Source organism: Poecilia formosa, unplaced genomic scaffold, assembly GCF_000485575.1.
Source record: "Poecilia formosa unplaced genomic scaffold, Poecilia_formosa-5.1.2 Scaffold74, whole genome shotgun sequence".
Classification (NCBI taxonomy): Eukaryota; Metazoa; Chordata; class Actinopteri; order Cyprinodontiformes; family Poeciliidae; genus Poecilia; species Poecilia formosa.
The window spans coordinates 138,939-151,632 of record NW_006800013.1 but is presented as its reverse complement, the minus strand read 5'-3'; the positions used below and the strand labels follow the sequence as shown (position 1 = coordinate 151,632).

The window sequence follows — 12,694 nt, the reverse complement described above, 5'->3', positions numbered from 1 at the left end:
ATATATATATATATATATATATATATATATACACACACACACACACACACCCATACCTCTGGTTTCTGCAGTTATTGTGTAAGACAGGCAATACCTTAAAGAAATGTTTTATTGACATCCTTTTTGAACGCTACATGAATGTGAATGTCAGTTTGTTTTTCTGTTGACTCACAGACATATTCCATCCTCACACTGCACGGCACTTCCTGTGATTGTTTGGTTTTTATTCTGCAAAGCAACCAAAACAAACCTGCTTGTGCTAAGGTGCTGAAAGTTTAGTTCAACTTACTTAAGGTTGTTGTCACTCTAGGGAAAAATCAGACATGTTTTGAACATTTTTCATTGTGAACCAAAAGTATCTTTGGATGGGAAACCCAAACAGAATTTTAAAGGATCCATCATTTTTAAAACGTTGTGTTCACTGACACTGTGCATGCATCAAGACATTGGATGCATTGATGTTTTTTTTGTTTGTTTTTTTAGCAACGCAGCTCCATATTTATCATAATTTTTAGTAAGTTGATGCATTTGTGCTGTGCTTTTTTCTGAGTATACAAATAAAGACTAAATTTTCAGTAACCTCCATCAAGAACAATCTAAAAAAAATTTCAAAACAAACCAAATGGGCAGAGAATTTAATCTGATACTTGAGAGGATAATCGCCTCAACTGACTACACTCAATGTTCAGCTCATCTTTCCTTTTGCAGGACCTGCATTGTATGTGTTCAGTAAGAGGTTCCTCTCTTATCAGGCAGATAATAGGAAGCCAGATCGGGGGGAACAGGTGCTGTTTGTCGCCTTGTTTGCAGCCTTGAATACTGCTTTTGTGTGCTGATTGGAGCTGAGAACAGAATATGTGACCCACTGAATAATTACTCTCTGTGAGTGCTGACTTGCAGTTGGTTGAGCCTTTCTTTAAAACAAAGTAAAGTCAACCAGTTTGAGCACTTCAGTAAAGTTTGCAAATGTAGTATTTTCATACACACCAAATTCCACCCGTATTAGTTGTGATGTTTTTGCACGGCATCAATTCCTCCTGTGACTTGTGTGTGCATCTACTTGTTGCATGAGTGTGGCATTTAAGAGTCCATCAGCATTGCTGGAATTAACCTTTGGCTGGTTTGCGCTAACATTAGGAACTTATGTGCATCCATTATTCATGATACTCTGCTCTGCCGGTGCAGATCTAACTGTGTCTCACCATGGAAACAGCCCTCTGGCTCCACCAGGGGGTATTGGTTTCAGCAGCCATGTCCTTCTGTCCCCAGCTCTCTTTCTAGTTCAAGCGGCCTGATCTGCCCAACATGAAGAAACAAAGTTAAGACGCTAAAACATCATACACCAAATCTGGCTTCTACCTAAGCTGAAGTTCAGATAAGTTGACGTTACAGGGTTTTTTTGTTTTGTTTTGTCTTTTTTTTTTTTAAGTTGAATCACGAAGCAAAGCTCTCTTTTTGCCTTTCCATCAATGTTCAAACTCTCTAATTTGGCCATGAAATATAAATCACAAACAACAGGAGGATCAGATACAAGTTAGTAATTTATTTTTTATTTTTTTTGTAGCATGGCTGGACTCAACATAAGAGATAAAAAGAAGAGCTCTAAAGGGAGCAGTCACTCCACCTCCAATTCTAAAGGTCTCGTACTAGTAGGAGATACCAATAGGATGTCTGTATATGTCTTTCAGATTCTGCTGAAAGGCGTATACATCACTTTTGGCCTAGAAATGTCTCGAGAAAGTCTTTGGCGTGAGGAATATTTTTTTGCTGGATCAACAGAACCAAAAATCCAGATAGATGGACTGACCAATATAATAATAATCTGAATCCAACATTTTTCCTGAAGGATTGCAGAACAGCAACAGTCCTGTTACATAAAATGGACAAATCTGTTTCATCAAACCAGTACCATGCCTCCACCTGCACTACAGCCTTTACCACTTTACATCTTTCTCTGGTTCAACACACCTGGATGAAATGAATGGTTCATAACCAGCCCTTTGCAAGGTTGCCTTTCTAAAATCTAAGGTCACCTTGCAAAAGAACAACAACAAAAAAAACATTCCAGAATTAATATACAATTACTTAAAAAGTAAGTCAGTAAAACAATTGACTACAGTGATATCTATGTAAGTAGTGACTGTACTTTATTGCACAGGTGTGTTTTGAGCTGTTATTCAAATAAGGAAGAAAGTCTATATTCCTAATGAGTAGAGCAAGGGAGTTCCAGAGCCAAGAAGCAGAGCGGATGAAACCTCTGCTCCCCGTAGTGACAAGATGGGCAGCAGGAACCATCAGATGAATGGCAGACAAAGATCTGTGAGAGAGCACAAATCAGTGGCGATGCAAAGCAGGTCACACAATAAAAGGAGTTAAAATTAAAATGGTAAAGTTGGCCCAAACTTAGAGGAGAAACCATGAATTTATAAGACAGTCACAAAGGAGGATACGTGGAAAGAATAAATTAGATTTGGAGGAAATATACAGCAGGGTGTCATCTGCGTAGCAATAAAAATTTATATTACTTTTGTGGAATATGTGGCCAGGAGGGAGCATGTAAATAATGAATACAAGCGACCCTACTGCAGAACCCTGGGACACACATGCAGAAACTGTAAAAATGAAAAGCTTAAAGACTGGGATTTATGTTAGATAAACTGCATGCAGCTTTGAATGTGAGAGGTAAACCAGAGGAGAGGAGTATGACTTGTGTCAATGGATGATAATCTATTATGGAGGATATTATGCAAAATGGTATTTCAGCTACCATCAAACGGCCGTTCACTGGTGATCTTTAATAAAGCTGTTTCTGTCAAACCAGACTGAAATTGCTCATAAAACTTGTGCTTATTGAGGTGTGAGAAAAGTTTGGAGCTAACAACTTTCTCAAGGAGTCTTGAAACAAAAGGAAAATTTGATACTGGGCGAAGATTATCAAAGTTATTGGAATCTGAACTGAACCAGGCTTTTGAGAACTGTAATGTTTTCAGAGATGAAGGAACAATTTCAGAGTTAAGAGAAACTTCTATAATAGTGGTTATGAGAGCAACCACTGAAGGAAGACAAACTTTAACCAACACTGTAGGGAGAAAGGTCAAGCTGGCAGGTGTACGATTTTGATTTTTGAATGATATTTGATACATTAATTATGAAAGGAGGAAGAGTGAAACTTGAAAATATCCAACAGGAAGACAGCAAGGAGAACAGAAAGTCAACTTCAGAGTTACCTGTTCCGAGAGGGGTATGTTTTTGGTCGATATCAGACATTTTCAAAGTGAAAGTCAGCAGAGGTACATATGGGAGGGGAATCAACAGAGAAAGAGAAAATGAAGACTTTGAGTTACCTTCACTAAAACTGATTAAACAAGTAGTATGCAGATTTAGCTGAGACAATAAAATTCTTACAAAGCAAAATTTGATTGTTATTCCTTTCTGTCAGTCTGGTTTCCTTCAACAGACATCAGTTGGCTTCCTTTGACTTTGATATGATGCAGGTTGAGCATAAGCCGTGGAAATGAGCGAGAAAAAGAGACAGACCAGAGTTTGAGAGGAGAAAATGTGCTAAGAAGGTTTTGGAGATATGGAGTTCAGGCAATATCAGCAGGACATAGATTTCAACCCAGCCAGTTGCGTAAAAATCAGTGAAATGAAAATTGGCTTTGAGGAAGATAAACAGATTTGTTCCATTTCAAGTTCTGAAGACAATCATTCCACTGCTTGATTTAAGCCACAGCACCATTCATCATGGCTTGTGGGCCGTCAGAGACACATACTGTTCAGAGTAACCACATTGTGGCTGAAACTTATGAGGTTGAACCTCATGCAGCTGAAATGCTTACTCTGACTGTTAAAAAAAGAAAGGTGATAGAATATCTTCGTCTTTCATGAACACACTGGTTGACAATGCGTTCATGTAAACCTCTGCTTCAGACCCTTAAGTATCCACTCATTTGGCTTAATTCAGAGAATCAGATAAAAATGTGTTACATGTTATATATTTTATATAACTATTATTTAACATTTTCTCAGTTACTCTATGCAATTATACCTTATTAAAATTATTTTTTTACAAATATTTTTTATGCTGTGTAGTTTGGTTATGAAGCACTTTGGTTTACATCAATATTTTTATATATGCAATACAAACGAAATTGAGTCTAACTTTAGTAAAATAAAATGCACAGATGTCTTAAAAAACAAAAATGATTAAAGAGAATCCCGTTTTCTACTAACGTGTTGCTGCTGCATGTCCTAAATCACTGCTTTGTACTTTTAGATTTTAATATTTTAAAAATGTGTGACTCCAGAAGTTGACAAATGACATTGACTGAAATCTGACTTGTCACTAGGGGGCACACTTTAACTGTGTCATGATAAAGTCAAAACGACCCTTGTCAGCTACTTGGACCTTTTCCTTCCAGGTACCGAGCGATTGCATTACTTTGTATTCATAAAAAGTTAAAAAGGCAAATTTCTAATAAACATGGCATGACAATTATGTTTAATTAGAAATGTTTACCTTTCAAGTCTTTCCTCCTTCCTCTCTAGAGGTTGCAATGATTCAGATTCTCATGCAATTCTTATTCTTCTTACGAGTTTTTATTTGAAAAATGTTTTCTTTTTGGCTTCTTTTTGTCTTTGTCAAACTTTATTGAACAGAGAAAAGTGTTTCCATGTGAATCCCATTGTGTATTGTTTTAAGAATCACCTTCATTTATTTGTGTGTGAGTGCGTGTGTGTGTCTGTAGGTGTGAGTGTGTGTGCGTGTGCGTGCGTGCGTGCACACGCACACACGCACGCGTGTGTGCGTGTGTGTGTGTGTGCGTGAACACACACACGTGCGTGAACACACACACACGTGTGTGTGTTCAGTGAAGTTTAAAATAATTTTTGATCATTTTGTACCTAATTTCCTCCTAGCAGCATAAAGAAAAGTGTGTGTCCATTTTGTTTCCCCTGCTTGAGTTTCCTCCTAAAACTGAAAACGCCTTCATGTTACGGACATACACTGGCTGTTTGTCTTGCTGATGTCTCTCAGACTAGGAAAAACTGGTTCATAATGTAGGTGTGTCCACTTAGTGGTTTAAAAGGAAGAGAGAAAAGTCAATGTAGAGTGAGCTGCAGTCTTTGCAAAGCTTTCTCTGGGTTTATGGCTTCAGTGCTGCTTAGAAAAAGAAAATCGCAGGCCTTAAGAATGAAGACAGGTTTTGGAAATAAAGATGTCTCTATTTGGTTGTCAAACCTTTTAAGAGAAGGGATGTGTTTTCCAAGGAGTAGAACATGCCTGTTTGGATTTTTGATGTGTGGACTCAAGACAAATACAGGATATTTATTCAGGACGGCCTCCTGAGCTTACAGTAGGCAGGGATGTTGGAGCTGTCAGAGCAGTTTCTCTTTATTCTTTTCCCACCCTCTTTAGTCATGACTTTCCCCCTCTCCTCTCTGACTCTTGCCTTTTTTGCTGAAAAGAGGAGGGGCTCCTCAAGTAATCCAATAACTACCCGGTGCATGAATGTTACTGTTGCTGGACTTCCCTGACAAGTGCAGAGGTTAAAACGTATCAAGAGGCTGAAACTGAGGAGGTTGGCTGCATCTCTAAAGTCAAGATTATAGTTGGCAGAAGAAAAGTAAGCGGAACATTGGCACCGGTGTCTAGTGGAAAAACGTTGAAGCTGCTTCCAATGAGTCTATTAAAAGACCTGAAGAAGAACCTTTGGGCTTCCCGCCGTTCAACATGTCTTTAGAAGAAGATCCTGTGAAAGACACAGCTAAGATGGAAACAAGTCGTTCCAAGGAAGTGAGTGAAGTCGTCCTGAGCCACATTGCCAGTTCACCCCTGGATCCATTTCCACCCAAAGATTTCAGAGGGAAGTTTAAAAAGATGCGTCAGAAGAAGAGGCCCACCATTCTTGAAAGTAGGTCCTGTTCTAAACTGTAAGATTTTTGTTCTTCAATTAGTAAAAATGCAGATTTTAATAATGAAGAACCACCTTACTGGTACTTCTGCTGTTATTCGCATCACTTTAGGAAATTCCTCACCTCCCTATAGTACGTGTCATCTTTACACAGGAATTTGGTGGGTTGTTAATAATGGACTCAGACACTGATGCAATACAGTGCACATTTTCTATGTAGATTACCTCACTGTCACAAGTTAGCCTTATATCGTACTATACTTCCCCAAATTTCTGACCATATCCACCTTCCAGTGAATATGAGTCGCAAAAACAAGCAGTAACTTGAATTACAAAGATCGCATTTAGCGAGGAAGATAGTGTAATGAGGGGGAGCAGAGAGGGAAGGGAGTAAAGAGTTTCAACTTGATAACCACAGAAATGGCTCAACCGGACAGACATACCTCACATTCCTCAACTCCATCAGAGCTTGATAATACTTTTAATAAGTACTTAATGTGTTTGTGGCTTTGCTCACTTACATTAAACTGGAAAAAGAGGTTTACGCTATTTTTTATAGTCTGCAAACTATATTTAACGCACTGACTTGATGTTTTAAGTGTACAACAGATGGCGGAAAAAGGTGTCATTACAGTATGTTACTATGAGAGTGCTAGTGAGGCAGTTCAGCTTCTTAATATCTGACACTGATCCTATCCGCTACTTCACCAAATGTCGCTTTCTCCGTTTTATTGTAGTGACAGGTGTAGATAAATCTGAATAAGGTTTTACATCATATCCATTGACTGAATTTCCTCATAGCTGCATCTTTTTTTGATAATAAGTCACTTCAAATCAAATTTTGTTGTACAAAAGGGTTAATGCTGCTTTTCAGGTGATGTGAAAACATTTATGGTACTCTCCTGTTTAGAATCAGGTGTATTTTTGTGATGCAACTTAAATGTTTGCACTTCTAGTGAGCGTCCAGCACATACGTGCCAAGGCAAAAGTCGCTGGTACATATGCATCTCACTCTGATCAGAATCTTTTCAAAAGACAATATTTGCTGAGTTGCAAGGCTTAGCTTCCTTTCTGTTTTCATATGCACTTTGTTGATCATTTGGTTCATAACATATGCCTTTGCGGTTCTAATTGTGTGGGTAAAATTTACAGGAAGGGTTGTTGTTCTGTTTCCTGAACTGTTCGGTTTTAAAAGATGTATTTATTACATCATTGTCTCAAGTCATGAATTTTTGTCTTGGTCCAGGTTAACCTGGTCTTTAGTGCTGATTTGAATAGGAGTCTAGAATCTGAGAGTCTCTGATCTAGGCAATGGAAAGCCAGGTTTTTTCCCATAGCGGGCTGCCAAGCGCTAAGGTTTTCTCTAGGGACATAACTCAGAGATTTGGCTGATGTTTAAGAGGTTAAATACTCATATTTTTGTACAGAGATTCTCATTCATCTAACCAGATGAGTCAGCCACATCAGATTATCAATGAAAAATCAGTCATAGAAGTGAACTTTGTTCTGTGTTTAAAGAATCCAACAGACTGTTTCGTCCAGTAATGAGAGGTTTGGCTTGCCATTATAAGGAAAGCATTTCCCGATGATTAGTAAAATCTGCTTAGAGGGAAAGGAACATGCTCTGCCTTCCACTTCAGGAAAGAGTCAAACTATTTCTCCAACAACCACATCATTCAAATAGAATGAGCTGGTTTAAGAATTAATTAAGATTTTGATACAGAACATCAAATTTACATAATGTTTATTATGCAAATAATTTGTAATGTGGGGAAATGTGTGCTGAGAGGTCAAAGTTGCCATCAAAAGAAAATATTTTGGAGTAAACTGAGGTGTTTTACTGAAGTCTATTCTAAAACTTTGCCAAGTTATTCTGCTTACTTTGTAAAGGCGTCTGTGAAAACAGTACAGTAAGAGGACAGGTCTGTGTGTTATTGCAGGCCTTAGGGCTTATTTTTACAGATTTGTTTACTACCCCTGATATTATCTGAATCATCTGATTTTTCAATACCCAGTCCATGATTTCTTTAAGTTAATAAAAATGTATACTATTTACAAGGTTGAAAGTCCAATAACATTAAGGTGTAGATATGCATGACACCACTCAGTCTTCATTAAACTCCCATCTTGATTATGCTGAGGAATTGTTTAATCTGGAGCAGGTAACTAAAGGAAGTGCTTAGCTAACATTTCAGACTGTTTCTATATTTACCTAAATTCAATGACTGTCATTTAAGCTTTCACTCCTACACCTATCAGTTATTGATGGATTTGTTGAAACAGTCACATGGCCCTGATCCATGGGGAAATCTCCTTTTCGATTTAATTTCTTTTTAACAGCTCAAGAATACTTATTGGACGTAAAGATTCAGGCCAAGAATACAAATTTGCACACAAAATGTACACTAAAGTCAGAATTTATCCCATATTAAAAAATAAATGAGGGACACAATTTAAAGTGCAGTTATCATAAACTATGGTAAAAAATTAGAACTATTTTACAGATGGATTTAAAAATGTGACCTCTATCAAGGAAACTGCAGCAGATTATTTTTCTTTGTTAGTCAATGTTTGACATTTATCTGCTCTGTGAAAACAAAGTCTACACCAATAAGTGTTTATGCTTGTAGTCCCGTCATGGGAGGAACATAAAAATTAGCCAAAAACACATGAAGTAATCAGGATTGTTTGGCAAAATCATGACTAATGCATCTCTGTTAAAGAAATATGAGGAATAATATTATTCTGCTTGGCTGATATTCCCCAGGAGAAGGCTAACAGGTTTTTGTTTATTAAAATCGTGATGACTGAGTGCTGAAATTTGTGCTCAACAAACTGTGCCAGCGTCAGTGAAAGCTTCTACATCACAGAGCGTTATGTAATCAAGGTCAAGTGGCTGTCACTTGATGGACAGACAGAGCTCTGATAGGATTACACTAAGAGCGCAGAGAGGCTGCGTGGATGGGCTATTGAAGGATGTTTTCATCGTACATTTAGGTCAAGACATCTGCTTTCATGATTATTTATTTTAATACTCCTGCCATTTTCTAAAAGAAGATTAAACTTTGTTTTGTGGCACAACTTTACACATGATCTATAAATTATATTTGTATGAACATCAAAAGTGATAAAATGATAAGTTATTAAAGAATGTTTGCATTTGGTGCTGTTATTGAAATCAGGCTAACATATTTGGAGATTTTTCAGCATAAGACAACAAATTGAAAAAAAAAAACAACAACACATATTTTTATTAATAGATAAGGCAGAATCAGAGGGTATTTTTAATCTTGATAGATTACGTCATAATGGAAACAAGTAATGAATTATTAACACATTATTATTTAAGTTATTATCATTTTAAAGATGTATTATCTATTGGATGGGATTTTTGTGTATTAATGCTGAATGACTCTTTGATAAGACACAGAGCAGCTTTAACTCCTCTCTCCCCTATTAAATGATAACATATTTATATGTTACCCATAAGGTTTGCCATGTTTGCATTATCACATCCATCTTCCTCATTCAACAGATTAGTGTCTAGTCAAAGTTACCTCAGTTGTGTTCAGCACTGTCTGCATTTAATCAGACCAGCAAAATCTGCTCATAAATAAATTATGAAAATGTTATGCCATTTACACTGAATATTATCTTGCATGAAAACGTAGAATATGTGGCCCTATATTTTTGTCCTATTTCTGTTATTATATTTATTGAGCAAAAATATTGAGCCAAAGTTTAAGATACTAATTTGTGCTCTGAACTTGTGAAAGATATCATAAAAGAAGAGAACTGGGGCTTATCAGATTCAGTTTCCGTACCAGTTCAGATACAGACGTCGCTCTTGGAGCAGATGCTGGACTAAGGCTCCATCCCACAGTCAGGACATCTGTGTAGCCAGGGGTTATATTTAGATTTATTTTGTTCTAGAAGTAAGCCCAAAAATATGTTGTCCATTTAAATGTATGGGGATTACATTATAATCTGAGAAATTTACCATTAGATGTGATTTTTTATTTTTATTTTATTTGGCTAGTTAACTTTGGGCCTGGTAGAGAAGCCCACTGTAGACAGTATGACTACTATGTAGGGGAGGGGTCCCCAAGCTATGGCCCGTGGGCCGGATCTGTCCCGCCTCCTCATTTGGTCCGGCCCCCTGAACAATACCAGAGAGCATTCAGTGTTTTTTTTCATATATATGTGGATTTTTCTTCAACCACCAGGGGGGCTCTTGAGCAGATATGAAGCTTAGTTTCCCTCAATGGAATATATACTAGTCAGTACCAGTCACCGTTTCGCTCACGGTTTTTTTCCATTTGCATTCTGGGTAAAAATCTATCTACAAACGCGAATATGTGGTCGGCAGTAATCCAATCCAATGCCCCCCCCCCGGGCAAAAAAACTCCGCACAGGTTTCTTTCTCAAAAAACTAAGACCGGCCCCCGACCAGAAAAAGGAACAGTCATGTGGCCCTCGCAGGAAAAAGTTTGGAGACCCCTGATGTAGGGATTTTATGTTGAAAGTTGTGGTTTTTCAGATGTTTTTGTTAACAGTGTTTACATCCTAGTAAAATTTGAGTTGAAAGCAGCTGCCTTCTTACACTTCTGTTGGAGTCCATTGTGCCTCCTCCACCCAAACCCTTAGTCTCATCACTCTGTAAATGGATTTAGCAGCTCTGTACCATTCTGTGAATACAGGCATGAATACATTGCTCTGAAGATTGTGTAATTATAAGAAAATGTCAGTTCAAACATGGTGTTGACCAAGTTTGCTGAGGTACATCTGACATGGCTTTGTGGTTTAAAATCACATAAGGTGTTCAGCTTGTAAATCAAGGCCAAACACCCACCTTTGATCAACATAGGTGGAACACTGATCCACATATTTGATCTGTATGTGGTTGATTTTCATGATGACATTTGACAAAATGTTTATTGCTTGCTTCAAGGTGGCAATCTGATGTTTTTGTTATGTAAAGGCACAAAGCAACTGCTTTGTTGCCAAAATGTGCTGAATGACTATCAGTTGAAAATAGCCTGACTTGCTCACGTGGTAAAAAAAAAAAACCCCAGTAACTATTCAACACAGGGACAGTCCTTATTTGTACAAACAAATTAATTAAACATTATTTCTTAAATATGGTGCTGTGAGGATGGATCATATTCCAGATCTACAGTTTCCTCCTGCTCTGATGCACTTTATCTGAATTCTACGATCGCTTCCGTTTCCTATAATGTCTCCATCATGCTTCCCATACGCCTTAATTTCTTCAATGTTTACAACATGTAAGACTGTGCCAGTCACGCAATAATAACCAAATGCATTGCTGTCATCATCACCAGGCTCTGTGCTCAGAGAAAACAGTAGTTATTATTAACCGCGCTCCACTAAGAGGATTGCTTCCTGCACTCTCAGCCTCCGCGCAGTTATTTAAAGGCAGCTTGTGTTGCCGCCCACTGCCTGCCAAAGCTTTGGAGGGACAGAGAGATGTTGAGAGAGTGAGGAGGGAGGGGAGAAGAGGGATAGTAATGGGACTTACAGCCAAGGACAGGACCAGATAGGAGTGGGAAAGTAAGGCAGTGCTCGGGTGTTTTCTTCTGGGTCTCGTCAGCGCAGCGCTGTGTGCGTCACAGAGAGGTGACAGCCACGCTGCTCCCAGCTCAACCGCCGCCACTGCTGATTCTGCTGAAGGGGGAAAAAAAGAGGGAAAGGAGGAAGCTGCAACCATGACCAGCCAGCAGGACTCGGGCTTCTTTGAAATCAGCATCAAGTCCCTGTTGAAATCACTGAGTGGAAGTGAGTAGCAGCTTGTCTCTTGTTGTTGTGTTCAGCAAACGGAGATGGCTGACTGAGACTGCAACTCTGCTGCAAGTCTAACTTTAGAGCTCAGTGTTGTGGTCTGTGACATGACATGCTTTTTGCTTCTCGAGGGTTGAATGAAAGTACCCCTGTGCTGCAAAGTTGGAGAAGAATTACCAAAATACTTCTTGTAGCAAGAGTTAATCACTCTAAACAACTTGCATACATTTTTTGGGAGCAGTTCTTAGAGTTACCGACAATAAGGAAGATGCTCAGAGTTGTTTTTTTCTGTTACACCTAAGCTACCTTTACTCATGGAGATTTTTCAGATGTCTGCTGAAAAACCACAGCCCTTCCCTTTGACTGAGTCCCAATAGGTCTTATTTAATGCAAGGTTACGGTAATAGGATTAGAGGAGGTTCAGCTTGGTTGCATGTTCTGTCCGGAGCCAACAGCTTCATTGCCCTCCACTCAACCCACAAGGTTGGGATGGATTGTCTTCCTGCTTTGGATCAGTGCAATATTCTGCTAAAAGTGAGACATATGAGCAACAATAGTACACTGTGATGGCATTGAAACTAATTGCTTTCAGTATATTTAAAAAGAAAAAAAAAATCTGTGAATGTGTGAACCGGAATATAATAAAGTGTAGAATAGAAAGTGCAATGAATCCATTTTTCAGTTAAATTATCTTGAAATGAGAATACCATAAAGCAAAGTGTCCACATGCTCAACGTTGAACCCTCTCCTGATGATATTGCATAATCCTCACTGTGGGTCACTTTGGTACAGTGATAAAGGCCCAGGCGTAACAGCACATCTGCATTTGATATGTTCAGCTAATATCAGCTTTTACATAGTGTTGTATAACAGATTACAAAATGGAAAAACTAAGTTGTGAATGTCCAAGAATGTTAAAAAAAAAGAAAACACAATTGATTGTTTTGTTCACGAAATAATATATATATATATATATA

The 12,694-nt window shown here is 38.2% G+C and overlaps 1 protein-coding gene across 12 annotated transcripts in view; it reads left to right on the top strand.

Moving 5' to 3' along the window:
• Positions 1 to 12,694, top strand: part of frya (furry homolog a (Drosophila)) — a 51,359-nt gene that overhangs the window by 1,737 nt on the left and 36,928 nt on the right. For 5 of the 12 annotated variants that reach the window (XM_007555940.2, XM_016673361.1, XM_016673362.1 and 2 more), the window contains exon 1: positions 5,544 to 5,915. The exons of 1 other annotated variant lie outside the window; for it this stretch is intronic. In XM_007555940.2, the coding sequence (XP_007556002.2) occupies positions 5,735 to 5,915 (181 nt within the window). In that variant the 5' untranslated portion in view covers positions 5,544 to 5,734. Of the gene's footprint in view, positions 1 to 5,541; positions 5,916 to 11,397; positions 11,715 to 12,694 lie in introns of those variants that run through there. 6 more of the 12 variants (XM_007555941.2, XM_016673367.1, XM_016673370.1 and 3 more) reach the window with 2 other exon arrangements.